The 13,312-nt window shown below is 44.7% G+C and overlaps 1 protein-coding gene across 1 annotated transcript in view; it reads right to left on the bottom strand.

The window, feature by feature from the left end:
* SUPV3L1 (Suv3 like RNA helicase) overlaps positions 1–13,312 on the bottom strand; it is an 85,708-nt gene that overhangs the window by 58,684 nt on the left and 13,712 nt on the right. Inside the window, exons 4-5 of the mRNA XM_029609659.1 lie at positions 8,798–8,912; positions 6,655–6,823 (exon numbers count right to left, since the gene is read on the bottom strand). Of these exons, the coding sequence (XP_029465519.1) occupies positions 6,655–6,823; positions 8,798–8,912 (284 nt within the window). The remainder of the gene's footprint in view (positions 1–6,654; positions 6,824–8,797; positions 8,913–13,312) is intronic.

The following is a 13,312-nucleotide window of genomic DNA, read 5'->3' as shown; positions in this document are numbered from 1 at the left end:
TTTTCACCATTGTTTAGTATAGGGTTAGCTGAACAAACTGAAAACGTCTTTAGTAATGTTAAAGTTGAAAAATGCACGGCAGCCAATACAATTCAATAAATAACTAACTCCTGCAAATAAATGATTTTCAAATTAGGAAATGGCACTTAAAATCCTGTAAAACTAACATTTAGCAAGCATAAATGGATGACTGAATGTTATTGTCAGGCAATGTGATTGGAAACAGTCACAAAAATCCAGCTCCACCATCTTCACATTTAATAGCAAGGAGGAAGACATGCAAGCTGAATGAGCTGTGATGCACCTTCTCTGCCTCCTGTTATTGCCCCTCAACAGCTTCAAGAAGTGCAGGGGGAATGCCTGCAGTGTATGAGACATGTGAATCTCTTGACTGAGCGAAAAGTAGACCCTGAATGACCCTTCCATTATACCGAGCCTTAGATATACGTCCCAATTCTGAATATTTTTTTTTTGTGGAAAGACAGCAGTATGTGCTTGGGGATAAAATTACTCAAGAATGCTTTCTGAACTACCTTTGTGGCTCCTGTGTGCACTAGAAGCATGGAGGAGAGAGCACCAAATGGACCTGTTGAATTCAAAGGGCTTCCATGTATGATGGATACTAGTCAGCAATGTTTCTGATTGGTCTCTGAATGGATTAGAGGATAGCACAGCAAATCTTAGCTATTTTGTTTGTGCCTTCTAGTCTGAGATAATAACTTTTATACCATAAGAGGCATTCTTCACAAAATCTGTCCTGTTAGATAGCAGCTGTGAATTTTCCATGCATCCTGTACATTTAAGATGTTACACAACAGCAGAATTCATCTCCCCAAATGACCTCCCAAGAAACATTTCATAGTGAAAAAAATTGGGAAAAAAAAAAAAAGCACAAGGCATCCTTTCACAAAATTATTTTGAAGCTTGGAAAGGTGCAGTAATAATTCTGAAATTAGCTGAAGAATCACTATTCTAACAGCTATAGGATTTTGTCAACTAGCCAGTAATTGGCCAGTTTTCATGAAGGAAGGCCAGCGGCCAGCTGGACCTTTAAACTGGCTAATGGACGTGCCGGTGCTCTGCTGATTGCCAGCCTATCAGAGACTCCTCCCTACCTTTCCACAAACCCTCTGTGCCCCGCGGATCTCTTCTTCAAGCATTGTGGTTGTGGCAGCATGATGTCAAGGGGTGTGGACCAGGGACTGAGCCAATGCATGCTCTGTTCCCAGGCTCCACCCTTCCTGGCTTCCATAAGGAGGAGGAGCCTGGGAGCAGTGCTGGTGCGGATTCAGACACTGGCCCACGCACCATCACAAGTATGTTGTGGGTGCTGCCATCACCATGACAGGGCCTTGGATCAGATTCTGCTTGAAGAAAAGGTCCATGGGGCAAGGGTGGTTGGGACTGTAGGTTACAGAGGAAGAAATGAGCCAGTGCAACCCTAAACAGCTGTGAGGTTCAGAGCTGTGTCTGTTACAGCATCCCTCTTCTATGTCCAGTTTTCCTTTGGCACCATCCTATTAGTGCTGGAAAAAACAGAAAGTAGGAGCCTGGGCTGGACATAGCTATGACTGACAGGCCCTCTCTTGCATGGGAGTGTTATGCAGAGGGATTGTCAATTTAGTACATTACTGTACAGCATCCAGTCCTAAAATAATTTCTAGAAAGATTGCCAAACACTAATTTTCACACAGGAAAAGAAAATTATTCTTTACCTGCCAATTTTCGTTCCTGTAGTACCACAGATCAGTCCAGACAGTGTGTTATCCCCCCTTTCCAGCAGATGGAGTCAGAGAAAACTTTGAAGGGTGCTCCCATACAAGCTAGTGCACCCTCTGTCATCCTTCAGTATTAAGAATATCAAAGCCTGAAGAGACAAGATGGATGGATCAAGGTATAAAACCCTTTCAACTTTAACAACTGTACAGGGTGTACTAAACTTTAAGAGTCAACTAAATTTGCAAAATGAACCATGAAACAGCCACTAAACACGAGGTATATGAAAAACAATCCCAATCCCATAAATCCTTAAGGTGGGCGTCTGGACTGATCCATGATACTACAGGAACGAAAATTAGCAGGTAAGGAATAATTTTCTTTTCCTGTGTGAAAATTAGTGATTAGTTGCCCTACTTAGAGTGGGCCCCGGATAGTCCTGCTCGAATGACCCGATTGCCAAAGGAGCCGAAAACCAGTGGCTGTAGATTCAAACGATAGTGCCAAGGAAAGGTATGTAAAGACTTCCAGGTGGTTGCTCAGCATATCGCCTGAGGCGAAACGGATTGACTCTCCGTCCAGGAAGCTGCGTGAGCTCGGAGGGAATGGGCCTTGATGCCCACCGGAGGCTGTCAACCGGCACCAATATATGCTGAGGTGATGGCCTCTTTCAGCCAGCGAGCAATGGTGGGTTTCGAAGCCTTGGCCCCCTTCTTTGGGCCACTCCAAAGTACAAAAAGATGATCAGACAAGCGAAAGTCATTTGTGGCCTCCAGACAGCGAATGCGGATGTGCTTAACATCAAGCTTGCGTAGCTCACAGGAATCTGCAGTTGAGAAAGATGGGAGTTCCACAGTCTGATTCATATGGAACGCGGAAACAACCTTGGGCAGGAAACAGGGCACCGTGCGCAAGGAAACTCCTGAATCCATGAAACTGAGATAGGGCTCCCTGCACGATAAATTTCCCATGTCAAACTGTGAAATGAGATCAATGGAAAGGCTCAAAAGGAGAAAGTATGAGACTTATAAGCACGAAATATAGGTTCCATTCCCTGACTAGTGAAATAAGAGACTGCTTGATCAGTGGATAATCCATGGTAAGCTGACTCAGAAGGGGTTTACCGTTAATCGGGTATCCCCACTCCCAAACGATACACCTACTGGAACAGAGGTGTACCTATGTGGAGGATGTCTGGGGAGCAGAATCCGAGGGAGCAAGAGAAAAGAGTGGTGTAGAAAAAGGGTAATACGCTTTTGTATGCGTCATGTGGTAAATCATACCGTTTTGAATGGTAGGATTTATGTGTGGAAGGTTTTGTGACGCTACCAGTACCTGAGAACATCAGTAAGTCTACAATTTGTGACTGACTGGTGAGAAGGCGAATTGGTTACTGGTGTGATAGATTGAGAAGTATGGGAAGCATACTGGTCTCGGTCAGGACGTGGGTCTGAGGAATAGTGAACCCTGTCCCGGTTCAACATTAGAAGAGTGCTGGCTATGAGAGGCAGCAGAAGAGACACATTTAAGAGGCCTTTGATGGAAGAAAGGAGTCTATGGGAACGCATTGGAAACATATGTAGGGAGTAGAATCTGTGCACCGTATGGTTCGATTTGGATGCAGAGGGCAAGTTCGGTTGACCTCAGCGCTAGAAGATTTTTCTCGCCTCACATGTAGTCCGAGACCATTCGAGAGGATGGAACCTACATGGAGAAGGTCTGTTAGTGCGTTCGGTAAATCTCTTAGATAAGTGGTCCGAAGATGCATAAAGTGAGCAAGGGCCAAGAGTAGAGCTGCGCAGCTTCCTTGCAGAGCAGCTAAGATGTTGTGCGTGCTTGTGTGTTGGAAAGCACATTGTCCCTATGCTGTCTGTCTGTATGCACAAAGAATTGTTGCAGAGGCAGTATTGGAAGGCATAAGGTATAACTCATGGCTACAAGCTCCAGGAAGTTCATGTAAAACTGTGCCTGGAGTGGAATAGACACATATTGGGTTGAGAAGCTTTTAGGTCAAACTTTACAACCCTGAGTAAATGTGAGCATGAGCAGAATCAGACTAGGTTTTGGTTCTAGATCTGCAATATGGATGAGGGATGAAAGCGGTTGAACAGCTTAGACCCACTGATAATGGAAATTCACTGAATGTAACCCATAGCAGTTTTGGATCTATGAGGAAAGTGCGTAGTGAAAAAACCCCATAGCCCGACAATGAAGAATGGAGGGGCTGAGGTTATGGAAAATGCGCGCAGGGACATGTAAGAATTTATTAGAATGTCTGCGCGTATGCTGGACAGGAAGGTCATTATGACTGTGGTGTCCAGAAGTGATGTATAAGGGATTTATGGCAGTGACAGTAACCCCAGGTAGTAAATGAATAGTGAGTCATGAAGAAGTTAGAGCTCCTTGCGTGGACTGACTGTGGTTATGCAAGGACAAGCGTGAATGATGTTGAATGCTGCTTCTCTGCGGAGTGCCCATCACCATCGGCCCGAGCATTCTCCAGCATCGAGAAGGATAGCACCAATGTGCTGGATGGCGTCGGTGGCGGATAGTCACTGTGTCGGTGACGATGCATGCCATGGTGCTTGGCCTGGTCTTTCCCCAGCGCTGAGATGGATGCCCTCGATGTTTTGGATGGCGACTGATGACGGACTGTCAGCATGCCTGCACTGCTCCTGGCACTATGTAGTGTTGTAGGCTAATACGGGGCTTTAATAAAAACCCAAGCATGGAGCACTGTGATTAGGTGAGGGCATTACGTGGCTATATCGATATTGACGGTGTCGATGGTGGCCGAAGCGGCCTCGAGGGTATCGTAAAAAATATATATGAAAAAACGTTGATGATCCGGGCAGCAACGATGACAGTGATGGAAGCACTGATGGCATCGACGTAGGTATCTATGAAAACGACGTGGCATCGAATAATCGAAAAAACATCGTTGGTATCGGAAAAATGATACCGGCATCGATGGAGTCGATGACCACATCGATAGAAACGTCGAAGACACGAATGGAAGTGATGTGGGCTTCGAGGGCATCAATGTATGAAGGCGGGCACACCGATGGCATCGGTGCCCATCGATAATGGCATCGATGGCAGTGCCCTGGGTGATGATGGCATCGACCAGGGCACGGATGGCACTGACGACACAAAGGGTGGGTCAATGGCATCCATCCGGGTGATGACTGCACCGATGAAACCCAAGGAAAAATCAGTGCCATGGATGAAAAACATGGATGGCACTGATAGAAACGATGCAGGGACCGATGGCATCTAAGAATCCAGGACGGTCTGAAGGGGGTACAGACGGTAGCGATGGGGGCATCAATTGAGCGAGGGTACCGAGGAAAATCGAAGGACCTGAAATCGACAGGGGCCCTGGCGGCAATGGAAACCGTGGAAGTCCCTGTCCCACTAGCGCTGATAACCAGGCAGAGTGTCATAGAGGGACACTCGCAGGCTATATGTGGATAACTGAAACCATAGGGAGAGGGAAGGCCGCAGTCGGCTGGCAGGCCAGGGAGGTGACAGGAACCGACCGAAATAACAGGGCATAGTACTCACAGAGTGTCAAATAAACATACGCGAAGGGAGACCCATGCAGGGAAAAGTGTTTGTGAAGTAAAGGTTTAAGTGCTTCCGTGAGGAAAAAAAAGTGTTAGAATTTCTCACAGAGCTGCTAACCGCTATGCTTACTGCAGAGCGGAAAAAAGAAGACTGAAGGAGACACCTGTGGCTCACAGGGATAATTGCAGGCTGAGCATGCTCAGTGCACTTCGTGTGCCAGTGTCGATGAAAGCTTTGTAGAAATGTTTTCCGTACAGGGCTCTGTCCTGGTGATGTCACCCATATGTGAGGACTACCATCCTGCTTGTCCTGTGAGAAAATTTCCCTAAAATAAAATAACTTCCTAACTTTTGTGTAGATCATGTTCTTTTTTTTTTTAAACCTTTTCATTCCTTTTTTTCTCTCTCCTTACTCCACCTTCTCACTACAACCTTTTTCTTCCACCTCCAAAGATTTTTTTTTCTTTCTACCTGCCTCTGCTCACCCTGTGCATCCTTTTCTCCCTCCCTTCCGTCTAACCTATAAACTGCCAAGAACTGACAATCGAGCGAGTTATACCGGTAAATGTTTAAAGTAAGTCTTTCAAGCCTGCTTATCTATTCTCCATTATGTCATCCTTCCTTCTTACCTCTATTGGGCTCTTCCCTTCTATATCTCCTAGGAAGCCCCATACTCAGACACACATGGTTTTCCCAAGGCTGCTCATCACATACCTTCCTCTATCACCTCTCTTCTCCAGCTGTGGCACCACTCCTCCCCCCTGCTGCCTCTCTTCCAACCTCCTACCCATCCCCCTCCCCTGCAGCCTCCCTCAACCGAGTCACTGGCCTCCTCCATTTATTTATTTTTATTTATTAATTTCTATACCGGCTTTCACGACCAAAGGTTGCATCAAGTCGGTTTACATTTAACAAGTCGTGTAATAAACATAGAACTAGGGTAATTGAACTGGTGCAGAAAATAATAGTTACAATGAACAAGGAAATTACCAACTGGGATAGGAGGAAAAAAAGAGAAAAGGGACAGGAATATTTACATAGTAAAACGCATTTACAGTGAATATTTACATCCATCCCTTTCCCTTCTTTCCCTTCTTTCCTCTCTGCAAGTGCTCTGCTGCTTGGCTACCTCATGGCTCCGTTATCATTAAAGTCCACAGGGCTGGTAGAAACTCTCTTGTTGCTGTCAGTAAATATCAGCATTGACTGGCTTACAGTAGTTGCATGATCAGAATCAACAGATTTGCACCAGCAAAGGAGGAAGGGGAACCAGCAAGGGTGCAGAGGGAAATTTTAGTAGGTGCAGGAAGCAGCAGACACCTTGCTGCAGTTCTGTGGCAGAAAGCGATCGTTCTAGTACTGTACTAACCGCTTGATTACTCTTTTGGTAGATCTCATGTGCCAGCAGTTTTAAAGGACCACAATACACTCCAGATTTTGCTGCTAAGTATCTTTGGATGGCGTGGTAAGTTTTTCCACTGTTTGTAGGACCAGCATGAAAAATTATCTTTCGTTGAATAGCTCTCGCTTCAGGATACCTACAAAATAAAACACAAATCAGGGCAAACTACATGGCAACTGCAATGGGCTGTCAAACACTGCTATTTGCAGGGTCTATTTAAATGTAAAAATTAATATAATGGTTAGTAGTCTGAATAAGTTACAAAAGGTTTTCTTTTTTTTCAAAATGTTTTAAATTTTGATATGACAAATCAAACAATAAGTTAATCACGGTATTAAGATTAAGAGTAACATAGCAAACAGTATTCATACAATTGGAAGTGAGAATATAAACTCCATCATACCATTTTTAGATAATTGATTAGAAAACATTTTAATAGGATGTCAGAAAGAAATTGATAGCTTGGGCACACCCACTTGTGAAAGCTTGACAATTTGAATTCTTGTCTGAGATCTCCTTAGACATACATCTTACACAAGTCAGCTCACCTGGATAATATGTTAAAAGGCCTAGTGGAGAATATTTTTATCAAGCAGGTTACAGGGTAATGGAGGCCTGTGCCATGAGGCTCAAGGCCATTTTCTGTTTGCTCACTTTTATTTTTTTTACCCGATTTAGATCAAAGCCAAAACTTAACTGAAACCTGAGCAACTATAAGAAAACATTAAAATGAAGTAACATTCAATTTCCCGACCAGTTTAGCCGTTATACTACCAGCAAACATCAATGTCGGATGAGAGTGGGACATTCCGAACACGGCAGTTGGATAACACTGGAACTTTGCGAGCATCATTGGTGCTTGGTAAGCATGATTTTAAATAAGCTGTGTTGAGAGGTTGTGCGTTATATTGTGCTTGACTATAAGAATGTGGTATTAGAAAGACATTAGATGTTTGGTATGTACTGTGTATATATAGCAGACTGAATTGAACAGTGTGCTGTACATTTATGTTTCAAACATAAGTCATTTATTCAAAGAAATATTGATTTATGTGTTCTGTTATTTTTTATTCTTAAGTTTTGAATTTATGTTGTAAATCGCTTAGGAAGATATTTTCTGTTAGGCGATAAATAAATGATTTTTAAAAAAGTTGATACATTTTTGTGAAATATTTTTACTGTTTTTTTTTTTCCTACAGAGTTTATGTTGATTTGCTGATAGCTTTCTACTCCATTTGTTGCCTATTTTAATTTTTGTAGTAGCCATTATACTACCATCATTTTTAAGCAGCACAGGGCAGAACAGAGCTACAGCTAAAATCCCAAGAGTAAAAGGAGCCGATTATTGAACATGGCAGTAATAGTTGCCATCTATTTCCTTGGTACAGGGCCAATCTGTGCCAGGATAACTGATTAAAAGAAATGTGATCACAGAAGGGATAGCTTCCTGAGAGACTAAGGCTGCCGAGTGATAAACATGCTCTCCATTGACAGCCTTTTTCTGACGGCACTGGCTAAAAGGAAAGACCCAAAATTCTGCATGGAAAACACCTACAGTTACCCGAATACAATCCACTTTGAAGTGTCTGAAAAGCGGACTATGAAAATCAAAATGAATAAAAATAAAACAAATAAATGGAGTAGTGTAGCAAAATGACATTTAAAGCAATAGGTCACATTTACATTTTCAAGCTAGTGGTGGCTTTGTTGGAAAATGTGCATCGCTTTGTTGGAAATGTGCATTGCTACCAAATACCAATATGCACTCTGTTTGAAAAAAAAATATTACAAACTAGGTTTCTGTTCTTCAGTGAGAATAACAGCTGACCTCACTGTAGCTGCAGCATGGCAATTTTATGACTGTAGCTCCAGGAAGCCCGTTGCCTTCCCATGGCTAATTCCGTATTTTATAAAAAGAGGCTAGGGGATGATGTCACTTTCTGTATATGAAAGAAATTCTGGATTTTTTTTTCAAAAGTAAGATGCTGTGGTCAGCAGCCATATAAAACATTGATTGCTTCAAATATGCACGGCATGGACTACAAATGTTTATAAAAGAAATATAATCTGTATCATGCAGAACCATAGCCCTGTCACTTTATGAGCTTACCAGTTGGGTGGTAATCTTAAATCACTGATTTTTCGTAAATCATCCATACAATCCAGCATGGGGAAGATCTGCTTGGCATGCCTCATGAAGAATGGAAACAGATCATCAACATGACCTGGAAGAGAAATCCTACTAGTGAAGAAACACACACATCATATATATATATATATATATATATATATATATATATATATATATATATATATATATATATATATATATATAACCAACACAGGCAGACATATGGGCTTTGATAAATGGATGTTAAAATATACAAATTGTTACATATGTGAAACTGTGTGACTCTTTATGCCTAGGAAGTATCTAGCTATCAACATGAAGGCATGAGCAAACTCATGTAGATTGTTGTGTTTGGCCAACTCCTATGCTGGTCCAAGAAAAGGCATCACAATCTTCAACATCACTCAGACTTCTAACATGAATACAAAGGGAAGAGAAGAACCAACTACATTACACCAGATGTCAGAAGAGGAGAAAACAATGGGAAAACTGTGCCACTCAACCTCCTGCCTGGGATTTCTAAAGGGGAAATTCATACAGAATTTTCTATTTTAAACAAATATTCCACCATATCAAGGTAAAAGTTTACAATACTACCCAGGAAACCTTTGATTTCTTTAAAGATCAAGAATGATCTTTTATTTAAAAGGCTGTATCTACACAGATCGACAAAGGAAAATACCCTCTCACATAATTTATAACCAGATTCTCCTATTCACTTTATTTCTAGACTGAATCAGATATGGTATCATTTGTCAGGGACTGCGGTGGACAGCACCAAGTCAGAAATCAGAAAAAGAGGAAAGCAAAGCAAGCAGGCACTGGTTCTTAGAATTCACTGTGATATTTAAAGAAATTTTTTTTAACACAACAGCCTGTGAGATGTTAAGTCACCTTGGACTGCGAACTTGATTATTTTTTTGAAACCTCGGGAGGATTGGTTCCTGAGCAATTAGGGTTTCACCTAGGTTTCAGCATAGAAATATATATATATTTTTTTAATTTATATTCTGCCTTTCAGCCACTTCAAAGTGGATTACATTCAGGTACTGAAGGTACCCCTTGGATGATTTGAGATTGCTCTTAGGATGAGGAAGATCAGATTTTCTGGCCCTCCTCAATCTCTCTGCAGCATCTGATACTGTTAATAATCAGTGATTGGTAGAATATTTAGCAAAGCTAGCTTTGGAGAGAATGGCCTTAACAATGGTTAGAGGCCTTTTTGAAAGACAGATCTCAAAGTGTGAAAATTAAGGCAAGATCATCCAAAGCATGGCCCCCATCTTGTGGGAGTTCTTCAAGGTTCTCCCTTACCTCCAATCCTGTTTAATATAGACCTTCATCCCCTGGGGATTATTATGAGGAACCTGGGGGTAAGGGGATATATTAATGCAGATTTTATCCAAATCTTGTTACCGTGGCTGGGCTGTTGGCAAGTCAAGTAAGATGTTAAGGTTGGACAGGTTCTAATTCTTTGAAACTGAATGGAAATAAGATAACGATCTCATGAGTAGGAGCCTCTCCTTGTCCAGGTCAAGTTTCTAAAATTAAAATTAGGATCAGTCCAGACTCCTGGGTTTTGCCTCCGCACCAGCAGATGGAGACAGAGCAAGATTTGACAGGCTCTGCCATAAGTACCAGGGTGCCACCCACAGCCTGTCAGTATAACGTAATGTCAAAGTAGAATGCCCTGAAACTATCTACCGGGAGCTCAACCGGAGAACCCTGGGGTCACTGTCCCCAATGAGAGACCTGCCCCAGAAACAAAAATGCAAACATATAATAATAACTTCACAACATGAAAGTCCCCCCAAAAAAACCTCATAAGAAAACCACAGCGGACTCTGAGACTGAAGAAAATACTGAGGGTGGGACTCTGGACTGATCCTTGGTATTACAGGAACGAAAATTAACAGAGGTAAGACCTAATTTTCTTTTCCCTGTACAGACCGGATCAGTCCAGACTCCTGGGATGTACCAGAGCTGAGACTACTTGGGATGAGATCCGGAGAGGCCCGCTCTCAATACGCCTGCTCTGAAATTGCCTTCCCTTGAGCCCTGGACATCTAGTCGATAATGACGCGCAAAGGTATGCAAGGATTTCCAAGTTGCAGCCCTGCAGATCTCCTGCGGAGAAATCTGCATACACTCCGCCCAGGAGGCCGCCTGAGAATGCGTCGAATGTGCCTTGAGACCCTGTGGCAGAGACCTACCACTGAGTAAATATGAGGAGCCTATGGCCTCCTTCAACCAACGAGAAATGGTGGCCTTGGAGGCCATATTGCCCCTTTTTGGACCCTGGCAAAGCACAAAAAGGTGATCTGATAAACGAAAGTCATTAGTCACTTCCAAATATCGTAGAAGCATCCTACGCACATCCAACTTCCTCAGATCCCTCGAAACTGGATCCACCCCATCGATATCCGAAAAGGAGGGAAGATCCACCGACTGATTTAAATGAAACGAAGAAACCACTTTCGGAAGAAACGAGGGAACCATGCGCAGAGTAACTCCAGAGTCAGAGATCCGCAGAAAAGGCTCTCTACAGGACAAGGCCTGAAGTTCTGACACTCTTCTAGCGGACGAGATCGCCACCAAAAATACTGTCTTCAAAGTAAGGTCCTTAAGGGTCGTCCTCTTTAAAGGCTCAAAAGGAGGAGCACACAGGGCCTTGAGGACCATATTCAAGTTCCAGGAGGGGCACGGAACCTTCAATGGCAGACGCAACCGATTCGCCCCCTTCAGAAACCGGACAACATTGGGATGTGCCGCCAGGGGTCTCCCTTCGAGATACCCCCGAAAACAACAAAGGGCTACCTGTACCCTCAAAGAACCACAGGATAGCCCTTTAGCTAAGCCATCTTGCAGAAAGGCCAAAATGGCTGAAACGGACACCCGGGTAGAGGGGATCGAACGCTCAACGCACCAGATTCGAAAACCTTCCACACTCGCACATACGCTAAGGATGTCGACTTCTTACGTGATCTCAGCAGATTAGACACCATTGCGTCCGAATAACCTTTGTTCTTTAGGCGACGCCTCTCAAAAGCCATGCCGCTAGACAAAAGCGATCTACCTGATCGAAACAGACAGGACCCTGATGAAGGAGATCCGGAAGGTATGGGAAACGCAGCGGTTCCTCCACTGCTAGATTGACGAGATCTGCAAACCAGGGCCGACGAGGCCACTTGGGAGCCACCAGGATGACCTCAAAGGGATGGGTCTCTATGCGCCGAAGAATCCTGCCGATCAGAGGCCAGGGAGGGAAGACAGAGAAGGATCGTGGTTGGCCAGGGCAACGTTAAGGCGTCCACTCCTTCTGCCCCCGTGTCTCTTCGCCGGGCAAAGAACCGTGCAGCCTTGGTATTCTTGAAGGTAGCCATCAGATCCATGGCTGGCGTGCCCCATCTGTCGCAGATGAGTTGAAAGGCCCTGTCCGCCAGTTCCCACTCTCCTGGGTCGAGTTGATGGCGACTCAAGAAGTCCGCGTGCACGTTGTCGACCCCTGCTATGTGGGATGCCGCTATGCTGACCAGTGATGCTCTGCCCACTGTATCAGAAGACGAGCTTCGAAGGCCACCGGCTGACTTCTGGTTCCCCCTTGACGATTGATGTAGGCCACTGGGGTCGCATTGTCGGAGAGAACCCTGACCGACTTTCCCTGAATCAAGGGAAGAAAGGCCTGCAAAGCCAGTTGCACCGCCCTGGTCTCCAGCCGAATGATCGACCAGCGAGACTCAGTCGAGGACCAGCGTCCCTGAACCGACTTCCGTAGACAAACCGCTCCCCAACCAAGTAGGCTCACATCCGTGGTGACCACCGTCCATTCCAGCGTCATGAGGGGAACTCCCCGAAGGAGGTTGGTCGAACACAGCCACCATCCTAGGCTGAGACGAGCCGGTCTCGTCAATGGTAACGGCAGGTAGAATTCCTCGGACACTGGACTCCATCAGAAAAGCAATGCGGACTGCAAGGGCCGCGTGTGTGCGAATGACCAGGGAGCCAGGTCCAACGTTGACGCCATGGAACCTATCATCTGTAGATAATCCAAAACAGTCGGCGGTTGTTTCAGTGGTAAGGACCGGACCTGCCCCTTCAATTTGTGACAGCGCCCCGCTGAGAGGAAGACCGCCCCTCGGTGCGTATCGAACACAGCATCCATAAATTCCAGTGACTGAGAGGGAGTGAGGTGACTCTTGGCTGTATTCACTACCCAGCCCAGGGAGCGCAACAGCTGGAGTACTCGATTGATTGCCGACTGACAGAGGGACTCTGATTTTGCACGAATCAACCAATCGTCCAAGTACGGGTGCATCAACAATCCCTCCCGCCGGAGCTGTGCCGCCACGACCACCATGATCTTGGTGAAGGTTCTGGGAGCTGTCGCTAGACCGAACGGCAACGCCTGAAACTGGTAGTGCTTCCCCAAGATGTAGAACCGGAGATGCCTCTGATGATCCGCCCTGATCCCAATGTGCAGGTATGCCTCCATAA

This window comes from Rhinatrema bivittatum, chromosome 7, assembly GCF_901001135.1.
Source record: "Rhinatrema bivittatum chromosome 7, aRhiBiv1.1, whole genome shotgun sequence".
NCBI classification, from domain to species: domain Eukaryota; kingdom Metazoa; phylum Chordata; class Amphibia; order Gymnophiona; family Rhinatrematidae; genus Rhinatrema; species Rhinatrema bivittatum.
Note: the sequence above shows the minus strand (reverse complement) of the source record. Positions and strands in the feature narration are given on the sequence as shown.